Source organism: Trichophyton verrucosum (genome assembly GCF_000151505.1).
Source record: "Trichophyton verrucosum HKI 0517 chromosome Unknown contig00094_1.f1.exp, whole genome shotgun sequence".
Classification (NCBI taxonomy): domain Eukaryota; kingdom Fungi; phylum Ascomycota; class Eurotiomycetes; order Onygenales; family Arthrodermataceae; genus Trichophyton; species Trichophyton verrucosum.
The window spans coordinates 1-18,108 of record NW_003315579.1 but is presented as its reverse complement, the minus strand read 5'-3'; the positions used below and the strand labels follow the sequence as shown (position 1 = coordinate 18,108).

The 18,108-nt window shown below is 45.2% G+C and overlaps 6 protein-coding genes across 6 annotated transcripts; 2 read left to right on the top strand and 4 right to left on the bottom strand.

Annotated features, from left to right (window-relative positions):
- Positions 1–4,704: 4,704 nt before the first annotated feature.
- TRV_01025 (uncharacterized protein) lies at positions 4,705–6,390 on the bottom strand (the record flags this gene model as incomplete). The annotated part of the gene is made up of 4 exons (XM_003024763.1): positions 4,705–5,276; positions 5,315–5,454; positions 5,566–6,226; positions 6,345–6,390. 4 exons carry the CDS (start codon positions 6,388–6,390, stop codon positions 4,705–4,707), a joined length of 1,419 nt encoding a protein of 472 aa, XP_003024809.1.
- Positions 6,391–6,774: 384 nt separating this feature from the next.
- TRV_01024 (uncharacterized protein) lies at positions 6,775–8,268 on the bottom strand (the record flags this gene model as incomplete). Its single annotated transcript, XM_003024762.1, has 4 exons — positions 6,775–7,176; positions 7,230–7,426; positions 7,484–7,658; positions 7,834–8,268. 4 exons carry the CDS (start codon positions 8,266–8,268, stop codon positions 6,775–6,777), a joined length of 1,209 nt encoding a protein of 402 aa, XP_003024808.1.
- A 155-nt stretch (positions 8,269–8,423) lies between these two features.
- On the top strand, positions 8,424–9,701 carry TRV_01023 (uncharacterized protein; the record flags this gene model as incomplete). Its single annotated transcript, XM_003024761.1, has 1 exon — positions 8,424–9,701. The coding sequence occupies one exon, from the start codon at positions 8,424–8,426 to the stop codon at positions 9,699–9,701; it is 1,278 nt and encodes a 425-aa protein (XP_003024807.1).
- A 498-nt stretch (positions 9,702–10,199) lies between these two features.
- Positions 10,200–13,459, bottom strand: TRV_01022 (NRPS-like enzyme, putative; the record flags this gene model as incomplete). The annotated part of the gene is made up of 5 exons (XM_003024760.1): positions 10,200–10,592; positions 10,662–11,546; positions 11,663–12,783; positions 12,845–13,106; positions 13,166–13,459. The coding sequence occupies 5 exons, from the start codon at positions 13,457–13,459 to the stop codon at positions 10,200–10,202; spliced, it is 2,955 nt and encodes a 984-aa protein (XP_003024806.1).
- Positions 13,460–14,615: 1,156 nt separating this feature from the next.
- TRV_01021 (cytochrome P450, putative) lies at positions 14,616–16,118 on the bottom strand (the record flags this gene model as incomplete). The annotated part of the gene is made up of 3 exons (XM_003024759.1): positions 14,616–15,091; positions 15,165–15,740; positions 15,824–16,118. 3 exons carry the CDS (start codon positions 16,116–16,118, stop codon positions 14,616–14,618), a joined length of 1,347 nt encoding a protein of 448 aa, XP_003024805.1.
- Positions 16,119–16,865: 747 nt separating this feature from the next.
- On the top strand, positions 16,866–17,969 carry TRV_01020 (short-chain dehydrogenase, putative; the record flags this gene model as incomplete). The annotated part of the gene is made up of 3 exons (XM_003024758.1): positions 16,866–17,407; positions 17,524–17,796; positions 17,852–17,969. 3 exons carry the CDS (start codon positions 16,866–16,868, stop codon positions 17,967–17,969), a joined length of 933 nt encoding a protein of 310 aa, XP_003024804.1.
- Positions 17,970–18,108: the final 139 nt, after the last annotated feature.

Sequence of the window (18,108 nt, the reverse complement as noted above, 5' to 3'; positions counted from 1 at the left end):
TCTCAACCAAACGACTGCAGCTCTCAAACAACCTCTCAAGCCGCTTCTCTCAGCGGGAGGGTAAAATTATATCGACTGGTTGAGAGCTTCTGTTTTTTATGGTACTCCTTGGGCCGCTGTTCCTGCTCATAATTACTTTCTTCCCAGAAGGAGTGCGCTGCAAGCTACTCCGTACAGCCACAGACCACTCTCTACCATGGATCGGGGCCGGGGGAAATGTCGGCACAGAACCTTGTGCACACACATTTGAGCCCAGGAGGTTTCTTCTTTTCGCGATAACTTGTTCACCTCACGTTCATCGTATGGACAGTGGCGTTTCGCCTCGTCGCTACGTTGACTTCTTCATTTACCGCCGCCTAGGGTTACTTTACGTCGTAAAGCCCTTGCATTGACTGACCAAGTGAGCTACGCCGCACATCCCTAGAGTCACGGTTAGCATTGTTTATCGAGTTCTGGGTACGGATATTCCGTACTCCTGTACGACTGCACAAAACTATCCCACATGCTGTGAAGCTTACGCCGGCATTGCAACGGGCTTCCGCCCTTCCCGCGTACATACATATCCACAAAGACGGGCAGACAGGACAGTCATTGCTTCTGCGTGTTCTGAAGATCTGTGCTCCACAAGTACTGCACATTATGGGAATATATGGTCACTGCTTTCAAGCTCCTTATCCTTCCTTCTTGTTATAGATGTGAGAGAAGAGGACCATTCCTCCAGGAACTGAAAACGCTAGTATCGTACGATCAATTTCGCACGAATCCCAAGAATTAAGGGGTTATAAAATGAAGGGTGAACATGGAGGGCTGGAGCCATCTATATCGGTCGCTTCATTTTCATGGTTGAGATTGCCCTGATCTTGATCTGCCAGGATGCGCGCGGCCTACTTAAAGGTGTGTTTAAATCGGTTTGGTGCCCCTCGTCACATTATCCCTCAAGTAACCCGTAACAAAATGGCGGATTGGCGGGACAAGCAATCGTGAAGCCCATTTTCATCTATGCCACTAACTATGAGCCAATCGTATCATCCGCTCTCACCGCCTAAAACGGGTAAAGGATGAAAAAGCAGGCAAGCATTCCTGTACCAGGAAGATGGATATCCCCTTTTTCTCCTGCCGGATGTTCCTTTCTCTGATCGAGCAACCGCTTGCAGGTTGCAGCCTGAGCGCCTCACACTTCGGACATTAATAGGTGAAAGCGTGCAGCTGAAAGCCTTGCTTGCGCTCCCTGGGCTCTTACTGGTGCTGGTGGTTCCCATGCCCTGAATATACATATACCAGATATACGTGACCTTCGGCTTTACCTTAACCTGGTATATTTGAACAGGCTTAGCCGCAGGACCCAAGATGAGCTGCTCTTTGATTGACGGCTGAAATTATATGTTGTCAGTTCATAAGGTTCTCTGGGCGAGTTAACACGAGGCTATACAGCATGCGTGTACTCGTAATTAATGTTTTTTATTCCATCGTACATAAGGTATCTGGAACATTCTTGAGCTTTGACGAGGACAACATCGAGGATTCTTGAAATTTCCAGGTCTTCATTGCCAGAATACAAGGGGTGGGTGATTTCCACCGAGATCGGAATCGATGAGCCATCAAAATAATCCTTAGATTAGGTTGTCTCTAAGGTTACATGCTAGTGCCTTGCGCAGCCAGCATTGTAGGAAGAAGTTTTCCGCTGCTCCATGGTGGAAAAGCGTATAGGCGTTATCTGAGGGTCTTCTCACATGATTCCTGGGCAAAGCGGGATGAACCTAGTTGTGCATTTTTTTCGTAGTAAATCCTGAGAATATTGGAAGTGTAGAAATGAATAAAACCAGGCGAGGACTTGAGGTATATGGTATCGGAAGTCAGTGGTAATAGTAGTAAGCTGAGATAAAACCTCAGTAAATCTTATGGGGCATATGCTTCTTTCTATAAATGTGCTTCTGCGATGAAGAAAGGCTCAATACGGGGTATGGGTTAGGCTGAAATTGCCCCTCTTGTAGATTAACTGTTCAGTTATTTTAATGAAATCTCAAAGGGATCCCGATTTGTCTCAGATCAACACGTTTGTGGCTGAAGTTTATCGATCTTCCATGAAAACTGCCCCAGTATTTTCATGAGAGAGGAAATTCCGGAGTAGCGGTGGTGAGAGGCAAGGATATACAACATATGGATATGTGGCTCATCCTGAAATTGCGCCACGCTTCGCGTCGCTTCAGGTACGTAACCACATCCGTTGCTGTTGGAGCGGTGTTTAGTGGCGAATCCGGGCAGGTTTATGCAGTGATCATATATGATTCCGTTGCGACGAGGAAATCAAAAGAAAAGTGCATGCAGGGCGGAACGAGCCAACAGCTTTTGGATTAGAAAGCAACTGTCATCTCGGTGTCTGCAAACACGGGCGTGAAAGGACGAGGTCCCACCGAACAGATGTACGATGGACGTTGGAATATCTGATATCCAGAGAAAGACGACTGGACGCGGTCAAATAGCACTGATTATATAATCCATAATATACAGCCCAGTAGTTATAAATAGAAATTTAAATTACATAATATGCTAGGGTTTAGTGTAAACCAATGAAATAATTCGAAGCACAACTTCGATGAAAATAATGGCTGTAGCCAGTTTGTTCTTGAACTAACCGCCAGCGCCTGCATCTTTCATGCATCACATTTCAGGCACAACAGCAGCTGGCAAATGAGAAGCCGAAACTCGATCTCAGGCCACTTGTGCTCAAACTGAGACTGTCTTGCTCGTATCGAGATGCGCCCCTTGCCATCCACCTGATCGAAACGGGCCGCTCAGCCTATCCAATTACAGATCAACCACCATCCCCTCACCTCTGATTCTTGCGAACCTCAGCCCGGAAAACTTAATAGACTTGGCTCCGGTGATGCTCTTCAAGCTACGCGTGGGTTGGCCGAAGGTCCAAGGCAATACCCCTCGCCTACACTCTGGATGATTGGCTTAAAGCATTATTATTGTCTTTCTCCTCAATAGTGATGCTTACACGGCCGTCCCGAACATCTACCAATTCCACCATGAAAAGCGATATCAAATCATCCAAAAGAATCCCCCTGAGACATTTCACATATCAAACTTTAAAGGTCACCTAGCTTGATAGTCGGCCTGCCATTCTCCCAAAATATAGTAATCTCCTTGAGGAATATCCTGGGCTATGATGGAAATGGAAATTCCCCTTATCCTAACCCCTATAAGGCACTTATCGGCCGTGATAAGTGGAGCTCATCTCTTCTACCGGAATATGGAGCCCAGAGATAATTACACCTCCGCTTGCCTAGCTCCAGCCTTGCATTTTGACCTGGATCCAACGAGGAGATACACTGAATGACTCATAATTTGAACCAGTAATAACTGAGGAGTTCGAATGTATTACCCCATTTATGCTCAGTTTTATGAAGTATTCATCCCTGTAATATGTGCTCGCCTTATATCATGCAGATTCAACGCTTGAGCGAGCATTTTCAGGGCGACTGCGACCTGTCACTGCTCCTTTCGTTCAAGTACACATGGAAACTTGTTCAATCATTATCAAGTTCATTTAGTACTTCCTTGAGCCCAATATATCATTGGCTCCTCCACATTTAGAAGGAAGAAAATACTGAATGTTCAAAGTCAAACGGAAACTTTTGATACCGGATACGTGTATTCTTGCGGGAGAGAGTTGTGTCCGGCTCTCTTGAGTTGAGAATGAGTAATTTTACACCAGAATGCGCCCGACTTCGGTTTCAGTCTGTATTATCCACTGGAGCACAAAAAATGAAATATTTCCCCATACGCCCCGGTAAGTATGCAATATTGGTGATATATTGACTTGAGAGACCAGGAAACGTCATGGTGCGTTTTAGAATCCCTCTCCTTCCGCGGAGGAAATTCTGCATATAAGGGTTTCTATGATGCATGGCAGCCCTGTTTGGTGGATGTGCCATGTGAATTCTTAACGATGAGTCCAATGATTCTGTCTCTGTTGAATTCACCTCGGCGACCACGATTCCTTGCAATGTATGATAGAATATATTAACATATGGACTGTCTAAGCTTGTTGGCAGATAACCCCGTCTGATAAGCCTGGATACCCGACGCACAAGACTCGCCAATCCACTTCGGTATTCGTCTTCAACATCATATCCATGCAACGCGCCTGTTTTAACAAAGAAGAAAAAAAAAACAAAACCATGGGGGAATTGCTCCATCTAGCTATCACCGAGGTGTAAGTATGAACTTGGAACATATGCTTGGTGAGTTGTCCGCTGGGTATATTTCTGGAAGTATTGGTAGAGCCCCGCCAGCTCATAAAAACATATGCTGGGTTACGAGCTAGAAGAAAGACGTGGATATCACAGAGTGTGAACTGCATGGTTGATTTCCTATTAAGGGTGTAAAATAGTTAAAAAAGCAAACTGTTGACGCCCAAACGCCCGAAAGCAACTTATCCACCCATTATTTTTTTTTTTGTACAAATGAGTAACAATACAAAAAGGTATCATAGAAGCTATTTTAGTTCACTGTTGACCTTTGAGGCCCAAAAAAAAAGTAAGAGGTTCTCCATCGAAGATGGACTAATATCTCAGGTACACGAGGAATTTCGGACTCAAGAGGGGTAAAGATACCCTCGTTATGAAACAAGTTGAAGCTTGTTGCCCAATTACTGGCCGGCATTGGGATTAAGAGACCAATTGACTCTTACTCGAACTAAGAGAATCCAATGAAATCTAGCTGCTGGGAAGCATCCCCACCATCGGTGCCTTGAACAATCTCTTCTGGTTCCTCCAAGTCATCGGAATCGACATCGTCAGAGTCAATCTCTTCAAACACCTCGTCATCGCTTGAGACATCCTCCTCAGAGTCTCCTTCAGCAGATGGATCTACCTTGTTAGCGGTAAACTTGCGGATTTGACCAGCCCTGTCAACATGAGGAAGCGGACATTTCTTATTGCCACAATTCCCAGTGTTAGCATAGTCGGGGCATTCATGGACATGTCGTCCTTCACAACTGGCTCCTTTACTGCAATATCCTAAAATAGCAAAATCACGACAGACTGGAGCACCTGGCGTTATATGAACATGGGTATATCGGCAAGAGGGATTCGTGCATCGACCACGAAGGAAATGAAGACAAGCTGGGGACCTTTCAGGGCATGGATCATGTGAAAGATCACAGGCCACACCTGCATCACAATTACCTGTCTGAAGGAAGTCTTTGCAGATGGCGACTTTGTTCGGGTCATGGACATAAGGGCAAGTTGGGCCCTTGAAACAAGTACCTATAATTCAGGCGAAGAAGTTGTCAGTACTAACAAACGATATGCTCGTCTACCCAACAAAGATGCATTCATATCTAATCGGCTTGGGTGCCGTCGATGCCGATGGAATAAGTTCTGCGGAAGGAGAGACTGGTACCCGTCGATGTAAACCTCTTGCATAGCTCGTTTCTCTTTTTCACTTTTCCGGGTTTTCTTTAATGTTGTAAGTCAAAATGGTCGAGACATGAATTAAAAACGGATAACTTCTTAAGATAGCCTGTGAAGGGAAAAGGGGCAAGAAATTGCGTACTTCTTCGAAACAACAGCACCTAAGCGGTGGAGATTTCCCCGTTTGCTTCTAACAAACGTAACACCTCCGACCTTCACTCGTTTGGGGGTAACATTTGCCTTCAAAGGGTCATCTATAAACCATAAGCTGATCCTCGAACTTCTAATAGTTATCAAAAGCATATCCTCACTTGAAAGAGAGATAAGTTTGCTGCCACCTTGGGCAACTTGGAATGGTATATCTCCGACATATATGGTATAAGCCCTTCCGTCAGGCTGAGCTTCACTTCTGTTGTTCTCGGAGAAACGCGAAGCAGACTGAGCATGCCGTAAAACCATCGACTCTTCTCGCGCAGCTTTCTTTTGAGCCTTTAATCTCCGAGTCTCTGCAATCGCCTTGTTTCTAGCCTGCGTCTCCTGATCAAATATTGATGAGTTTATTAGCTGCATGTGGCGATCTCTCTTCGCTATCCACGAGTTCTTTATGCCAGGTTTGGAGTCCGGGGCTTCATTGCTTGGTGTGGACGACGAAGCCGCTGTGCTCGCCGCCTCTACCGGAATGCTTTGGTTGTTAAGCACAAGTGTCCGGTTTCTATGCGGACCGGCCGAAGCCCTTGATGCGCCTCTTCCTCTTCCACGATATGGCCTCCAACCACCGCGCGAATGTCGAGTGTACTGTGAACCTGAATACCCACTATGCATCGCTGGGTGAGACTGGTTTTTGTGTTGGTTGATTTGGCCTGGTTGACTTAGTTACTTTCTGTTCAGACACTGAGACAAATAGAGCTAGAAAAAACCTACCAGCTAACTGGCCGATCTTGGCCAGAAGCTCCTCTTCTTCAGTCATGGGAATATGACCAACAAGATAGATAACTAAATCAGATGTCAAGCTATGCTCTATTCTAGAAAAAAGTAGTGAGGATGATATAGGGGTTAAGTAGTGTGATGTTGTGAAGCTCTTTCGAACGCGCTGCCAGGCCCTTCCAATTATCTAATCATCGGATTTTACTTATTCCTTTACAAAAGTTTAATTCCGTGGATTGCTCCTACCAATCCAGGTAGAGATAAACAGGCCCTTCAGGCAAAAATTCAAAGGACATGGTTCTTAGCCATTTAGTTATCATTAATATTCTTCATGTATTGTCATTTATAATACAGAAATGGTAGGATAATGTGAGAGATCTATCAGCCTGTTGGTGGAAGCACAGCTAATAGTAAGACTGTGATCCCATCACACATTTTCAAATTTCACATTGTCATCCTCATCCGCATCAGTCCCTCTGCCAGATGCAGTGGGTTCTCCTTCTGACCCTTCATCAAAGCTGTACCCAGCCGTTGGGGGTAATTCTTCCTTCGCGTCCCTATACGCGATGGCGTCTGCATAATTACTTTCCCTTGCCTCGGGCTTCAACTCCCAAGTCATGGCGAAGTCGCCGCTTTTAACCAGATGTGCCACTATCTCTAGGGTTTGTTTGAGATACACTTCCGGTTGCTGCAGTTCAGCCTTAAGCGCCTTAAAGGGCCAATACTTGTGTCTCCGGAAACAGGCATAGATAAGGTCCAGAAGTTCGTTCTGGGGCATACGGGCAGTTTTGTTTTCCTGAGCGCGCACTTTTGCCGGCTTCGCAATTTGCTGTAGAAAGTTAGACAAAACCCAGCCACTGTAAAGGACATAACTGGACTCACAATAAAATTGGACTTGTCGGCAGCAGCAACTGTCTTCGGTTGAAGCATCTTTCCAGGTACTTTCTCGATAAACTTGGTTTCTCGTTTGGGTTTGAGGGATTCCAATGCTCGCTCTTCTGCGAGTCTTTGGTATTCTTCATTTTCAACAGGAAGACAGTTGAATTCATCGTGAACCCGAGCAGTGATAGCCGTTTGTCCTAAGAGAAAGAATAAGCTTCATTTCATGGTAAATATCCAGTCTGTTTGGGACATACTCGGTACCGTCTTCCTGACATAGGGCTCCCACTTCTTTTTCCGCTCTTTCTTCTTTGCATCACGTTTTGTCTGCTCGTAAAGATAAGACCGACCGTACGGCTGGTTTTCATTGTAAAATCGATTCATCTTATCCTTATATCCTGGGAGATCCTTCTCCGTAAAGACAAATGTGTTCTGCACCGCGTATGCTGATCGATCCGCGTTCACATTCTGTCGTCTTAGGTTGTAGTCTTTCGGCACGCCTTTATTCTGAGGTATATCAAGTAATCGCAAACTTATCTAAATGCAATACGTCAGTGTCACTGTGTATGTAGACTATCGCATATGAAGAGGCGACTGGTGGAAATACTCTTTTGATATCTGTCGGGTCTCCTTCAACCCTGACTGTGCCGATCTGGATTTCCTCATCATCATCGAGTTTAGACCACTGCTCCCACAAATTCCGAGGTATCCGCGTCAGCCAGACATTCTGGAAAGCATTTGTGAAATCCAGATCTCCAGTATCTTCATAAATATCCTCGTCCGACATGTTTGTGTCCTTCGTGTCAGGCTCTTCCTTGATCCCTGGATTGGCAAGGGGTTCAGCCTTGATCTGCCCGGTGTTCAAGTTGGCCATATTCATATAAGTGTGGTTTTGGCTGTGTTGTTGTAGCGCTTGTAATAGAAAGTGGAATGAATGAATGAATAAATAGCTGAATGAAGTGTTGCTCAGTTTGTGAAGCTTTCGTTCACTTACGATGTATGAGGTCAGAGACTTGATGACTAAGCGCGCGCCAATCTTCATTGGTTAGTTTTCATTGGTTAGTTACTTATCTCAGAGCTTCGCTCTCATCTTTATCTCGACCGTGGAGTTTACACCCAACACTTTCTATCCTATAGACCATGCTCCCCCGTTTCTTTGACTTATTCGCTTCTAGGTCATTTTAGCCAGCAATAAAGATGGAATCCCTCAACCGCGACCCCACAGTTGACTCGGAGTTTGCCAATGAATTTGCGGAAATCGAATCTACACACGATCAGCGAGCCAAAGCACAGCTCTACAGCGAGCTTCTCTCCAAAATAATCAACAAACCTTCTAATTCTCTTGCACGAGACCTTACCCTCTTCTTTGGGGCTATTTTTGGCAGTGAAATAAGTGTCATTGCAACCCGGCCTCTCCTTGATAGGTTCATTAGCTCTCTCAAGCCTCTCCCCGCAAATATTAGGATACAAGTCGGACTACCTGCTATCACTGTCCTTCAGACGCGCGCAACTTCAGTTGAGGAGCAAGATGCACTCTTACGTGAGACACTTGCAGATGCATACGAGGAAGTGGAAGAATACTCCGACGCTGCAAGAGTTCTGCAGGGAATTCACCTGGACAGCTCGCAGCGGCATATAAGCGATGAAGAAAAGATTCGCATGTGGATTAGGATAATACGTTTATACTTAGAAGACGATGACGCGGGTGGCGCTGAAATGTTTCTACACAAAATAAAAAATCTGCCAACCAAAACCGAGGACCCGGCTCTACAGTTACATTTCCAATTATCCCAGGCCAGAATTCTTGATGCACGACGACGGTTTCTTGAGGCCAGCCAGGAATATTTTGCTGTTAGCTTAGCTAGCGGTGTAGATGAAGAAGATCGGTTGCAAGCTCTTTCTGCGGCAATCAGATGCGTGGTTTTAGCTCCCGCCGGACCCCAGAGATCACGAGCATTGTCCAGGTTATATAAAGATGACAGGTCTTCTTCTCTGGAAGAATATAGTATCTTAGAGAAGATATTCCGTGACCAGTTGTTGACAGAAGACGAAGTTTCCAATTTTGCTTCTGGTTTAGTTCCCCATCAACTGGCACAGACAGCCGACGGATTGACTGTGCTAGATAAGGCAGTTATCGAACACAACCTTCTAGCCGCCTCTAGGCTATACGAGAACATCCGAGTAGATGATCTAGGCTTGATTCTGGGCCTTAAAGCATCAGGCGAGATGACTGCCGGCGAGAAGGCAGAGGCCTACGCTGCCAGAATGTTGGAACAAGGCCGTCTGAAGGGAAGTATTGACCAAATTGAGGGTGTAATCAGCTTCAACTCCGAGATATATGGGGATGGGAGGACTGGCCGTAGTCTGAGATATTGGGATGCAGGAGTTCAACATCTTGCTCAGGATGTGGAAAATGTAGCAGCTGCTATCATGGATGAATTTCCAGTAAGTTATGTCTTTCTAGCTTTGAAATGACTGATGTTGACTTGCATTCAAGGAATTTTCTACTACTCAAATGGTGCATTAGTCTATGATCAGAGCACAAATAGTACTACTATGAATAAAGAGTAGTTATACGATTCAATAACCCCTGATCGTTTTATTGGGCAGAATACAACTTCCATTCCCCGCCTGCACATGCCCTTTACGGTATATCTACAGGTAACTAAGTGTTCTACCAAAGACTAGAATTGATGCAAAGTTTGACTGAACTACAAAAATAAATAAGATAAAATAAGTCTAGGGCGTTTAGTTAACTAGATTTTTTGATTGGTTATCGTTAGTCCTGGTTTCCTTATTTCTCGGAGCATTATTGGTTTCACATTGTTGAAAGGGTAAACAGAGCCACAACATAGGCACATTCCACTCAATTGGGGAAGTGTCTCCTGCGTAGATAGCAAGATAAGAGGAGTAATGGAGGTTTTAGGGTGACTTGCTAATATAATATGGTTCCTATACAGCAGTCAAAAGGGTCTAAAACTGCCATTGATTTATCCATGTGGCCATCAAGTTTGCTGAAATCGGCCCCATCGATTGCATGGTTTTGCTTGCCTCTCTGGCCCTCCTCACACAGATTGGTACAGACAGAGCACCCTCCCCCTCTACCAAGCTTTTGTAGAATGGGAGTAGCTTCAACGCGGGTTTCTCCAACATATCCTGATCTGAGGGGTTCTGAATCTTCTCCAGTTCTGCTATCCACTCATTCATAGGAACTCGCTGAACTGCATAACGTTCGTGAAGAGGTGTCAATAGAGATTCCCACGGAGTAGTCAGTGGGTTGACCAAGTGGAAGACGGAGCACCGTGAGTCAGCCTCTGTGATTCGACGGGATTCAACGATCTCTGTTATTATAGTAGCAAGAGTATCCTACTCCAGTCTACGGTTAGCTAATTTTTGATGAAGTAGTTGAGTAACTGGAAAAATAGTGATACATACCACCGGAATCCAATCTACAGGCATGGATCCCAAAGTTTTGGGAATCTTTGCGATAGATTTCGATGTTGCAACAATGGATGGTAGCCATTCTGTTGAATTCCAGGCACCTTCATCAGTGGTTGGGCCTGCAATCTGGCCTAGGCGAAGAATAGTTATTGGAACACCAGCTCGAGATGCTGCGTGACAGATACGTTCACAAACATGCTTAGCTTGTCCGTATCCTTGATTGAGCGTTACTTCGCAATTTTCAAACAATTCCTCGGGTACCGACGGCCCATCAGCAAGTGTCCAACCTCCAATTGCTCCAATTGAGGAGTTGAAATAGAAATGAGCGCGGCGTACGCTGTGCAAGCTGAAGTCAATGAGCCGGCGAACACTTTGTATTTGATCCTCAAACGAATACAGGGAAATGTTGAAGTCCATTCTCCAAGAATTATGGATAACCGTATCTACCGTGTAGATTAGTTCGTCGTATTTCTCCTTTTCCAGACCAAGTCGCTCTTTGCTTAGTGAAGCAGTAAGAAATTCGGCCTTTTCCAGGAGTTCAGTTTTTAGTCCCTTATGTTTAAAGCTCTCAGTTTGCCGTTCCCCTACGTGTGATCGGTTCAAACAGTATACTTTGGCAACACTGTTATCGCTTAGAAGACGATGTAGTAGATAAGTACCAAGAGAGCCTGTGGATCCAGTCAATATCACGGAATGCGTCTTGGTGGCTTCGAGGTCTGGGAGACCAGCTGTATACTTGCTGAGAAGCAAGTTGACATTCTCTAAGCGACAAATGCCGTTGCTTTCGACGCCATTAAGAAGCGAAAATAAAATTTGGACAGCTTTCCAACAGTCGGATGTGCATATATCATCTGAGGCGTTAAGGAAGTGAACCCCGTTCTATTGAGAATGATACTCAAGTGAAAGGTTTGCAAAGAATCAAATCCCACGCTGTAAAGATCTGTCTCATCCGCAATTCTGGGTAGGCCAATGGAGTCGCATATAATCTCCCGCACTGATTCCGTGACACTGTCTAGATCGGCCGACTCAGAGAACGCATAGTCAAACGCTTGATCTGCCGGATTCGTGTACAGCTTATCAATTTCTTCCTTGTAGCTATCGGCTACAAGGCGCCTCTGCGTACTTCCCTTTGGCGTGGTTTTAAAAGGTTTGCTGCGAGATGCTAGGCCTATCCTGTTCTTCATAACCCGTCCATAAGCTGGACTAATGGTGTTTGCTTCTCGTACTGTAGGCCAGATTTCATCAACAAATTGATTTCTGGGGCTGCTTTCATCCCAAAGGTTCCAGTTAGGTTCCACTAGTAATGCTGTCTGGAACCTTGCTAATCCAACAACAATAGCGCGTGAAACTAACGGATGGCCCTCGATGACTTTCTCCATGGTAACAGGATTGAATTTCTGGCCATTGCTAAGTACGATCACATCATCAATCCGACCGTGGAACTTCCAGAGTCCCGGTTTTGTTGGATGTGGGGTATAAACATCCTTTGTGCGATATTCATCTAGTTCAGGGAAAGTATTGAAAATGGGCTGGAGGTCCGGATTCTCATTTCTGTGTATGACCATTTCAGACCTGCCATCATCTATTGGTTCCATTTTAATCCCAAATGATGAGCTCCACTCAAAGTAAGACCAGTCCTCCTTTTCCTGGGAAACCAAAGATAAAACATATCCAGCTTCGGTCATCCCAATAGAGTTGATTAGTTTGGTTCGCTGGCAGATCTTATTGCCAATCTCGGATGCAAGCGGACCACCTCCATAGTATACGTGTCTTAGAGTTGAAAGCGCTTCCATGGCTTTGGGAGACGTGGACATATCCTCGAGAATGCAAGGGGCAACTAGTGCAGCAGTTGGCTTGAGAGAATCAATCACTGAGGATAAAAACTCGTTGGACACGGGCCGGTCAGGTAAGATAACACATGGTATCTTGTGAAATGCAGCCATTACAAATACTGTAAAGCCCATCAAGTGGAAGAAAGGAGTTGTAGCCAAGATGAGATCACTGGGGTTAAGCCGATCTGGAACACCCGCTGTCCTGTCTGGCGGTATAGGTACGTAAGCACCATGATCTAGAGCAGCAAAGAAACCATAAGTGAGTCGTATCGGCTTCGGGAAACCTTCATATACGTTTGTTAGTATGTTAGAAGCCGCTGATACATTGTCATAAGCAATGCTTACCAGTTGTACCTGAACTATGTCCAATAAATGCTACTTCGTTTTTGATATCGTCGAAGTGCTTCGAGAATGGGTATGGACTGGAGTTGCCTTCAAACATCTCATACAGAGAAGGAATCTGGACGCTTTGCAATCCTGGAAAGAGCTCCTGTATCTTGTCCACTGTCTGTTTCCTCTCAACACTATAAGCAACTTTCGTGCAACCTGTCATTTCCAGAAGGCAAACTTGAGCTGTATGAGAGTTCCGAACAGATGTTAGTTGCGGCTAGAATAACGTTAGAACTACTGATACCATTGGATTAATATTTTCCGGTTGCTACTTACCTGATACCCAGTCTTATTGCAGGCCGTAACCATAATTAGGTAGCGGATATCGTGTGCTCCAAGGTAAGCCAATGTCACTGGCGAGGACGTGCTACCAAAAGTTTCCTCTATCCACCAGCACATGTAATTTACCGCATGGGCCAGCCGTTCGAATGTGAGGTCGGAATAACCGCCTGGACAGTCGGAGCCCTTTGGTATAATGCAAAAGCGTCTGTTTGGATCCAACTCAGCAACATGATCAATGGCCTGGGCCATGAATCTTCGGCCAATTGGTTCAGCTTTCTCAACTGTCATATTTGGGTATCACGAAAGTAAGTAGTCAATTACTTGCTTTGTGGGAGCCTCAGGTGTGTATGGTAACAAATGCTAATAAATTTATCAAATTCACTTATATCAATGAAAAGGAGAAGAATACTTTAAGAGTTTCAGACAGAAATCCACCTTGCCAACTGGGATTATATCTGGTTCCAAATTCACTTTATATCCTCGGGCAAAGTCAGCTCTGTTATGGAGTATGGTGATGGATATTTTGTTCCCGCTCTCCGAGTCTATGAATACGCAATTGCAAAAAATTACCGTCTGCCGCCCCTTCGGACCGTGATCTTCCTTCGTATAGGCACAAGCCTATGAACACAAGGAAGCAGAAAAGGGCCGCTGGTGGAGTGGAAAGCATTGGTTACCCGCATTTCTTCCATCGATGCAGATCACTGGGGTATTCCCAAACCATGCAAGTTCATGCCACTCTTTTCCGATTGGTGCAGTCGTCCAGCATGAAGGACATACTCCGTACTTGCTATCTCATTGCCACAGTGCCATGTTGTCAGATGTTTGGGTGTGTCTCTTTCACCGAGGCTATGGGATAAGATTTACGGTTCTCTTGGTCCGATCCAGCGCCTTTCTCCCGTAGGGTGTTAATTGAGTAGTAAAGTTATTTGATGAACAAGTAATGCACGTAGATATTGTGGCGTAATGGACAGAGCTCGGTGGGATGATATCGTGGTCATCGCTGACAGAGCGGTTCACCGCATCAGAGGTCATGCTGCACGACGCATCATTTATCTAGGGAATGTACTCCCTAGATATATGTTATTATATCAGTCGTGTGATGTCATCTGCTCGATTTTTTGCTGAGCTTCTTCCACATCCAAAGGCGTCTCTTGCTGCGTCAAAGTTTTTAGAGACATAAACACACTGCTTAGGTAATGGAAATATCATGTGATATACCGAAATTTAGCCGCAACTTTGAAGTGGAGTATCGGAAACTCTAAAATCTCCCAAGATTGAGTTAAAGAGGACAACGCGCGGGTGGGTGCTACAAGTTGATTTTTTTTTTTTTTTATCTCTCTGCTCTGGTTGACCTGGCTCGTTAAATACCCAAAATATGAAAAGCAATGGTTTTCAAGCAGGCAGCAACGAATAGTTAAGCTCTGCATACCATGGTAAAACAAGCCTATACGTCATATTTACTGAATACGTCTCTTTCTGCACATGCAAACTCTGCGTCAATCGTTTCCTGGTGGCGGGCAGAGCGGAGGTTGATCTTCACAGGGAATGGCTTTGGACAGCGCAGGAAACCGTCTGTATAGCCAGTGGCAGGATCAGTGTTTATGTGAAGCGGATGGCCTTGGGCATCACGCATAGGCGAGATGTCAAAGGCCCAAAGAATCTTCGCCATGGCGAGAAAGAGCCCTCTTTCAGCCAGGTGAATGCCAGGGCAAATGCGCCGACCGGACCCATATGCATAGTGATCGCGGTTTTCATAGTCTGGTGAGGAGGCGTATATCGGTGCGAGATCAACACGCCCCTTATATCTCAGTGGATTGAACTGGTTCGGGTTGAAATGTTTGCGGCTGTCATGATGCAACCCCCATATATTGGGTATAACGGTCGAGCCCGCAGGGATGGTCATTCCGTCGATCACAGTTTCTACAGGAAAAGTGTATGCGTGTTATTTGGGCACAAGTGACATGGGATTATTCTTATCAGGATCATCACTCACCTTTACTGGTAGCGTGTGGAAAAGCTGTTGGCAGAACCGGGCGCCATCTCATCGTCTCCTTCACAACCATAGCCACGTATGGTAGATTTACATAGTCTTTCCATTCTGGGGATCGTTTTTCACCGATAATTGCGTCAATCTCTTCCTGTGCTTCCTTCTGCACATCAGGATATAATGCCATGGCCTGGATGAAGACAATTGTCATAATGGAAGTGGTGTCGGAGCCTCCTTCGAGAAGATTTCCAACCATCAAATCAATTTCGTGCCTCGTAAGTTGGAGTTTCTCTTGCTGGTCTAAAACCATATCCAGGTAACTCTCACGAAATTCTGAACCCGACTCACGGCGCTTCAGAACACGGTCAACAAGAGGTCCATATACCTTGTCCATAGTTTGGGCAACTTCTCGTGCCCGTGATTTCCAGTTATTGAATAATGACTCTGGGAGCCATGCAAGGAAGGGGAAAATATCGATAGGTGGGGTGGCTCCTGGCTCAAAAATTTCTGAGATACCGTCCAATACAGCATACAGGTGGCGCATATGTGGAGCGGAAGCAGCTGGCGTTCGAATGCCAGTAACTAAAGACTCCAGTCAGCAGGAATGTACATTGGGGGAGGTAGTTGTTTTTCACAGTAAATTGAAAATATTTCGAGGCACTTACCAAGGCTCATAGTAGTGCTGTTCGTGAATCTTTTGCAATGATCCATAAAGCCGTCAGGTTCAACGTAGAGATCCCGTAGTAATTGGACGGCCTCAGCATTTTGGAGAGATACATGTTTCCTCTCACAAGCAGTTTCGTTAAAATATTGGTGATAGAGTCTTCGGCCGCGTCGCCATCGAGTGTCCGGGCCCATGAACATGAGGTGGTCACCATGCATAACCAGATGGTCAGCAATATAAAACTTGGGTCTTTCGCTGTAGATGGCAGACTGCTTATCTATCAACTGCTTGATCATATAAGGGGAATTGAGAACAACAGCTGTCCCTGGGCCGATTTTGAGCGAGAAAATAGGGCCATATTTGGCTGCCCACTCGGTAAATCTGCCAAAGATATATTAGATCTCATGGATAAGAGACTTAGGATCATATACATACTTCAAATGCGCTCCGGTTATTGGGATTTGATGTAAGTTACCAATTATTGGGAGACATGGGGGACCTGGCGAAAACCAATAATTAACAATGATAGATATATGTCATATTCTCTCATCAATATAAACATACCCGGTTGAAGTTTTCGGTTACGAAGCCCAGGAACATACCCCCGAAAGAGGGTCCAAAGGGTGAGCAGAATAAGGATGGCACCGTAAATCCAGATAGAGTCCATAGTCGGTGAGCTGGAGAATGGAAGATACAGGAACATTTTTTTCCTCGTCAAGTGCCTTCTTAATCCTTTACTTTGACCCTATCTGTCAGCCGTCGATAGCTGTATTTAACTAACAATTACCACTATCACTAAGCGATGCATATATGACGGTGTTGATCGGCATTAATCCCACTCACCGAGTAATTCATCCCACACGGCTCGGAGAATATAAGCTTTCTAATCTCAATATCAAGCAAAGCAAAACTCAAGGTACTGGTTATTTAAGAAGACAGTTGAAGTTCAAGATTCATGGGAATATCAAATTCGCTAACTGGTCTTGAACTATCCCTTATCCCTTTCTCCCATACATTACAAGGTCCCTCACGTCTTTTTTACCATGTCTGCTCTATCGTTTCTGTACTCCCAGATATTTGTTCGCCTCCCAGCCCCTAAGCATGATTTCACTGGGCAAACCATTGTCATCACTGGCGGCAATGCAGGACTTGGGTTGGAAGCTGCACGGTACTTCCTCAACCTGAATGCATCCGAGATCATCCTTGGTGTTCGAAGCCTCGCAAAGGGTGAAAATGCAATTAAGGATTTGGAGAGTTCTACCGGGCGGTCAGGCCAAATCCGTCTCTTTCATATAGATATGGAAAATTATGCGTCCGTTCAGGAGTTTGCTGCCTCTATTTCCAAACTGCCGAAGGTTGACGTTCTTATGCTCAACGCCGGGAAGCTGGAGCAAAAATTTTACCTGGCGGAGGAGGATGAGAGCACAATCACAGTCAATGTTGTTAGCACCTTCCTGCTGGCCCTGTTGTTATTGCCAAAACTTCGCGCTTCGGCTACCGAGAAAGGACCAATCCCTCGACTCTGTATTGTGGCATCCGACCGACATGTCATGACCAATTTGCCTGAATGGAAAACTCCCAACACGTTTGTTACTTTGCGAAAGCAGACGGAGTCAGGACCTGACGATAGGTATCACCATAAGAGACCACTGTGCCCATAGATGACTATACTGAACAACAAGCTAACAGAGAATAAAATAGATATTATGCCTCGAAATTGCTCCAAGTGTTATGCATGAGGGCACTGGCAGCAGATATAGCTTCCACAACTCCCCAAGTTGTTGTCAACGCCTTTACCCCAGGATATTGTCTCACCAATCTAGTTGATGGGGTAACAGGATTCTGGGGGCTCCAGCTTCAAATTATGAAATTGATAGCCCGATCAGCCCAAGAAGGATCCCGCACACTGGTTCATGCCGCTACCTTGGGTTGGGAAGGGCATGGACAATATCTCAATGACTGCAAGATCGACGAGTAAGTTTCCTCAAAACTGGTCTCTGCAGTAGTTAAAGAAAGCTAACAAAATTAGGGGCGCCTTATCCAAATTCGTGAAGAGTTCAAATGGGGCACAGGCACAGAAGAAAGTTTGGGGAGAATTGCTGGAGAAATTGGAAAAAATCTCCCCGGGGATATCTGGAAACATTTAATAGAATACCTACGGAGTACCTTAGCAGTAAATGATAACAACAGCCACAGGTGCCTAAAGGACACTACCGATGGGAGAAACATTGCAGTTTTTTTCCTTTTCCTTTTTCCTTTTTTCCTATTTTTCTTTCTTTTGTTTTT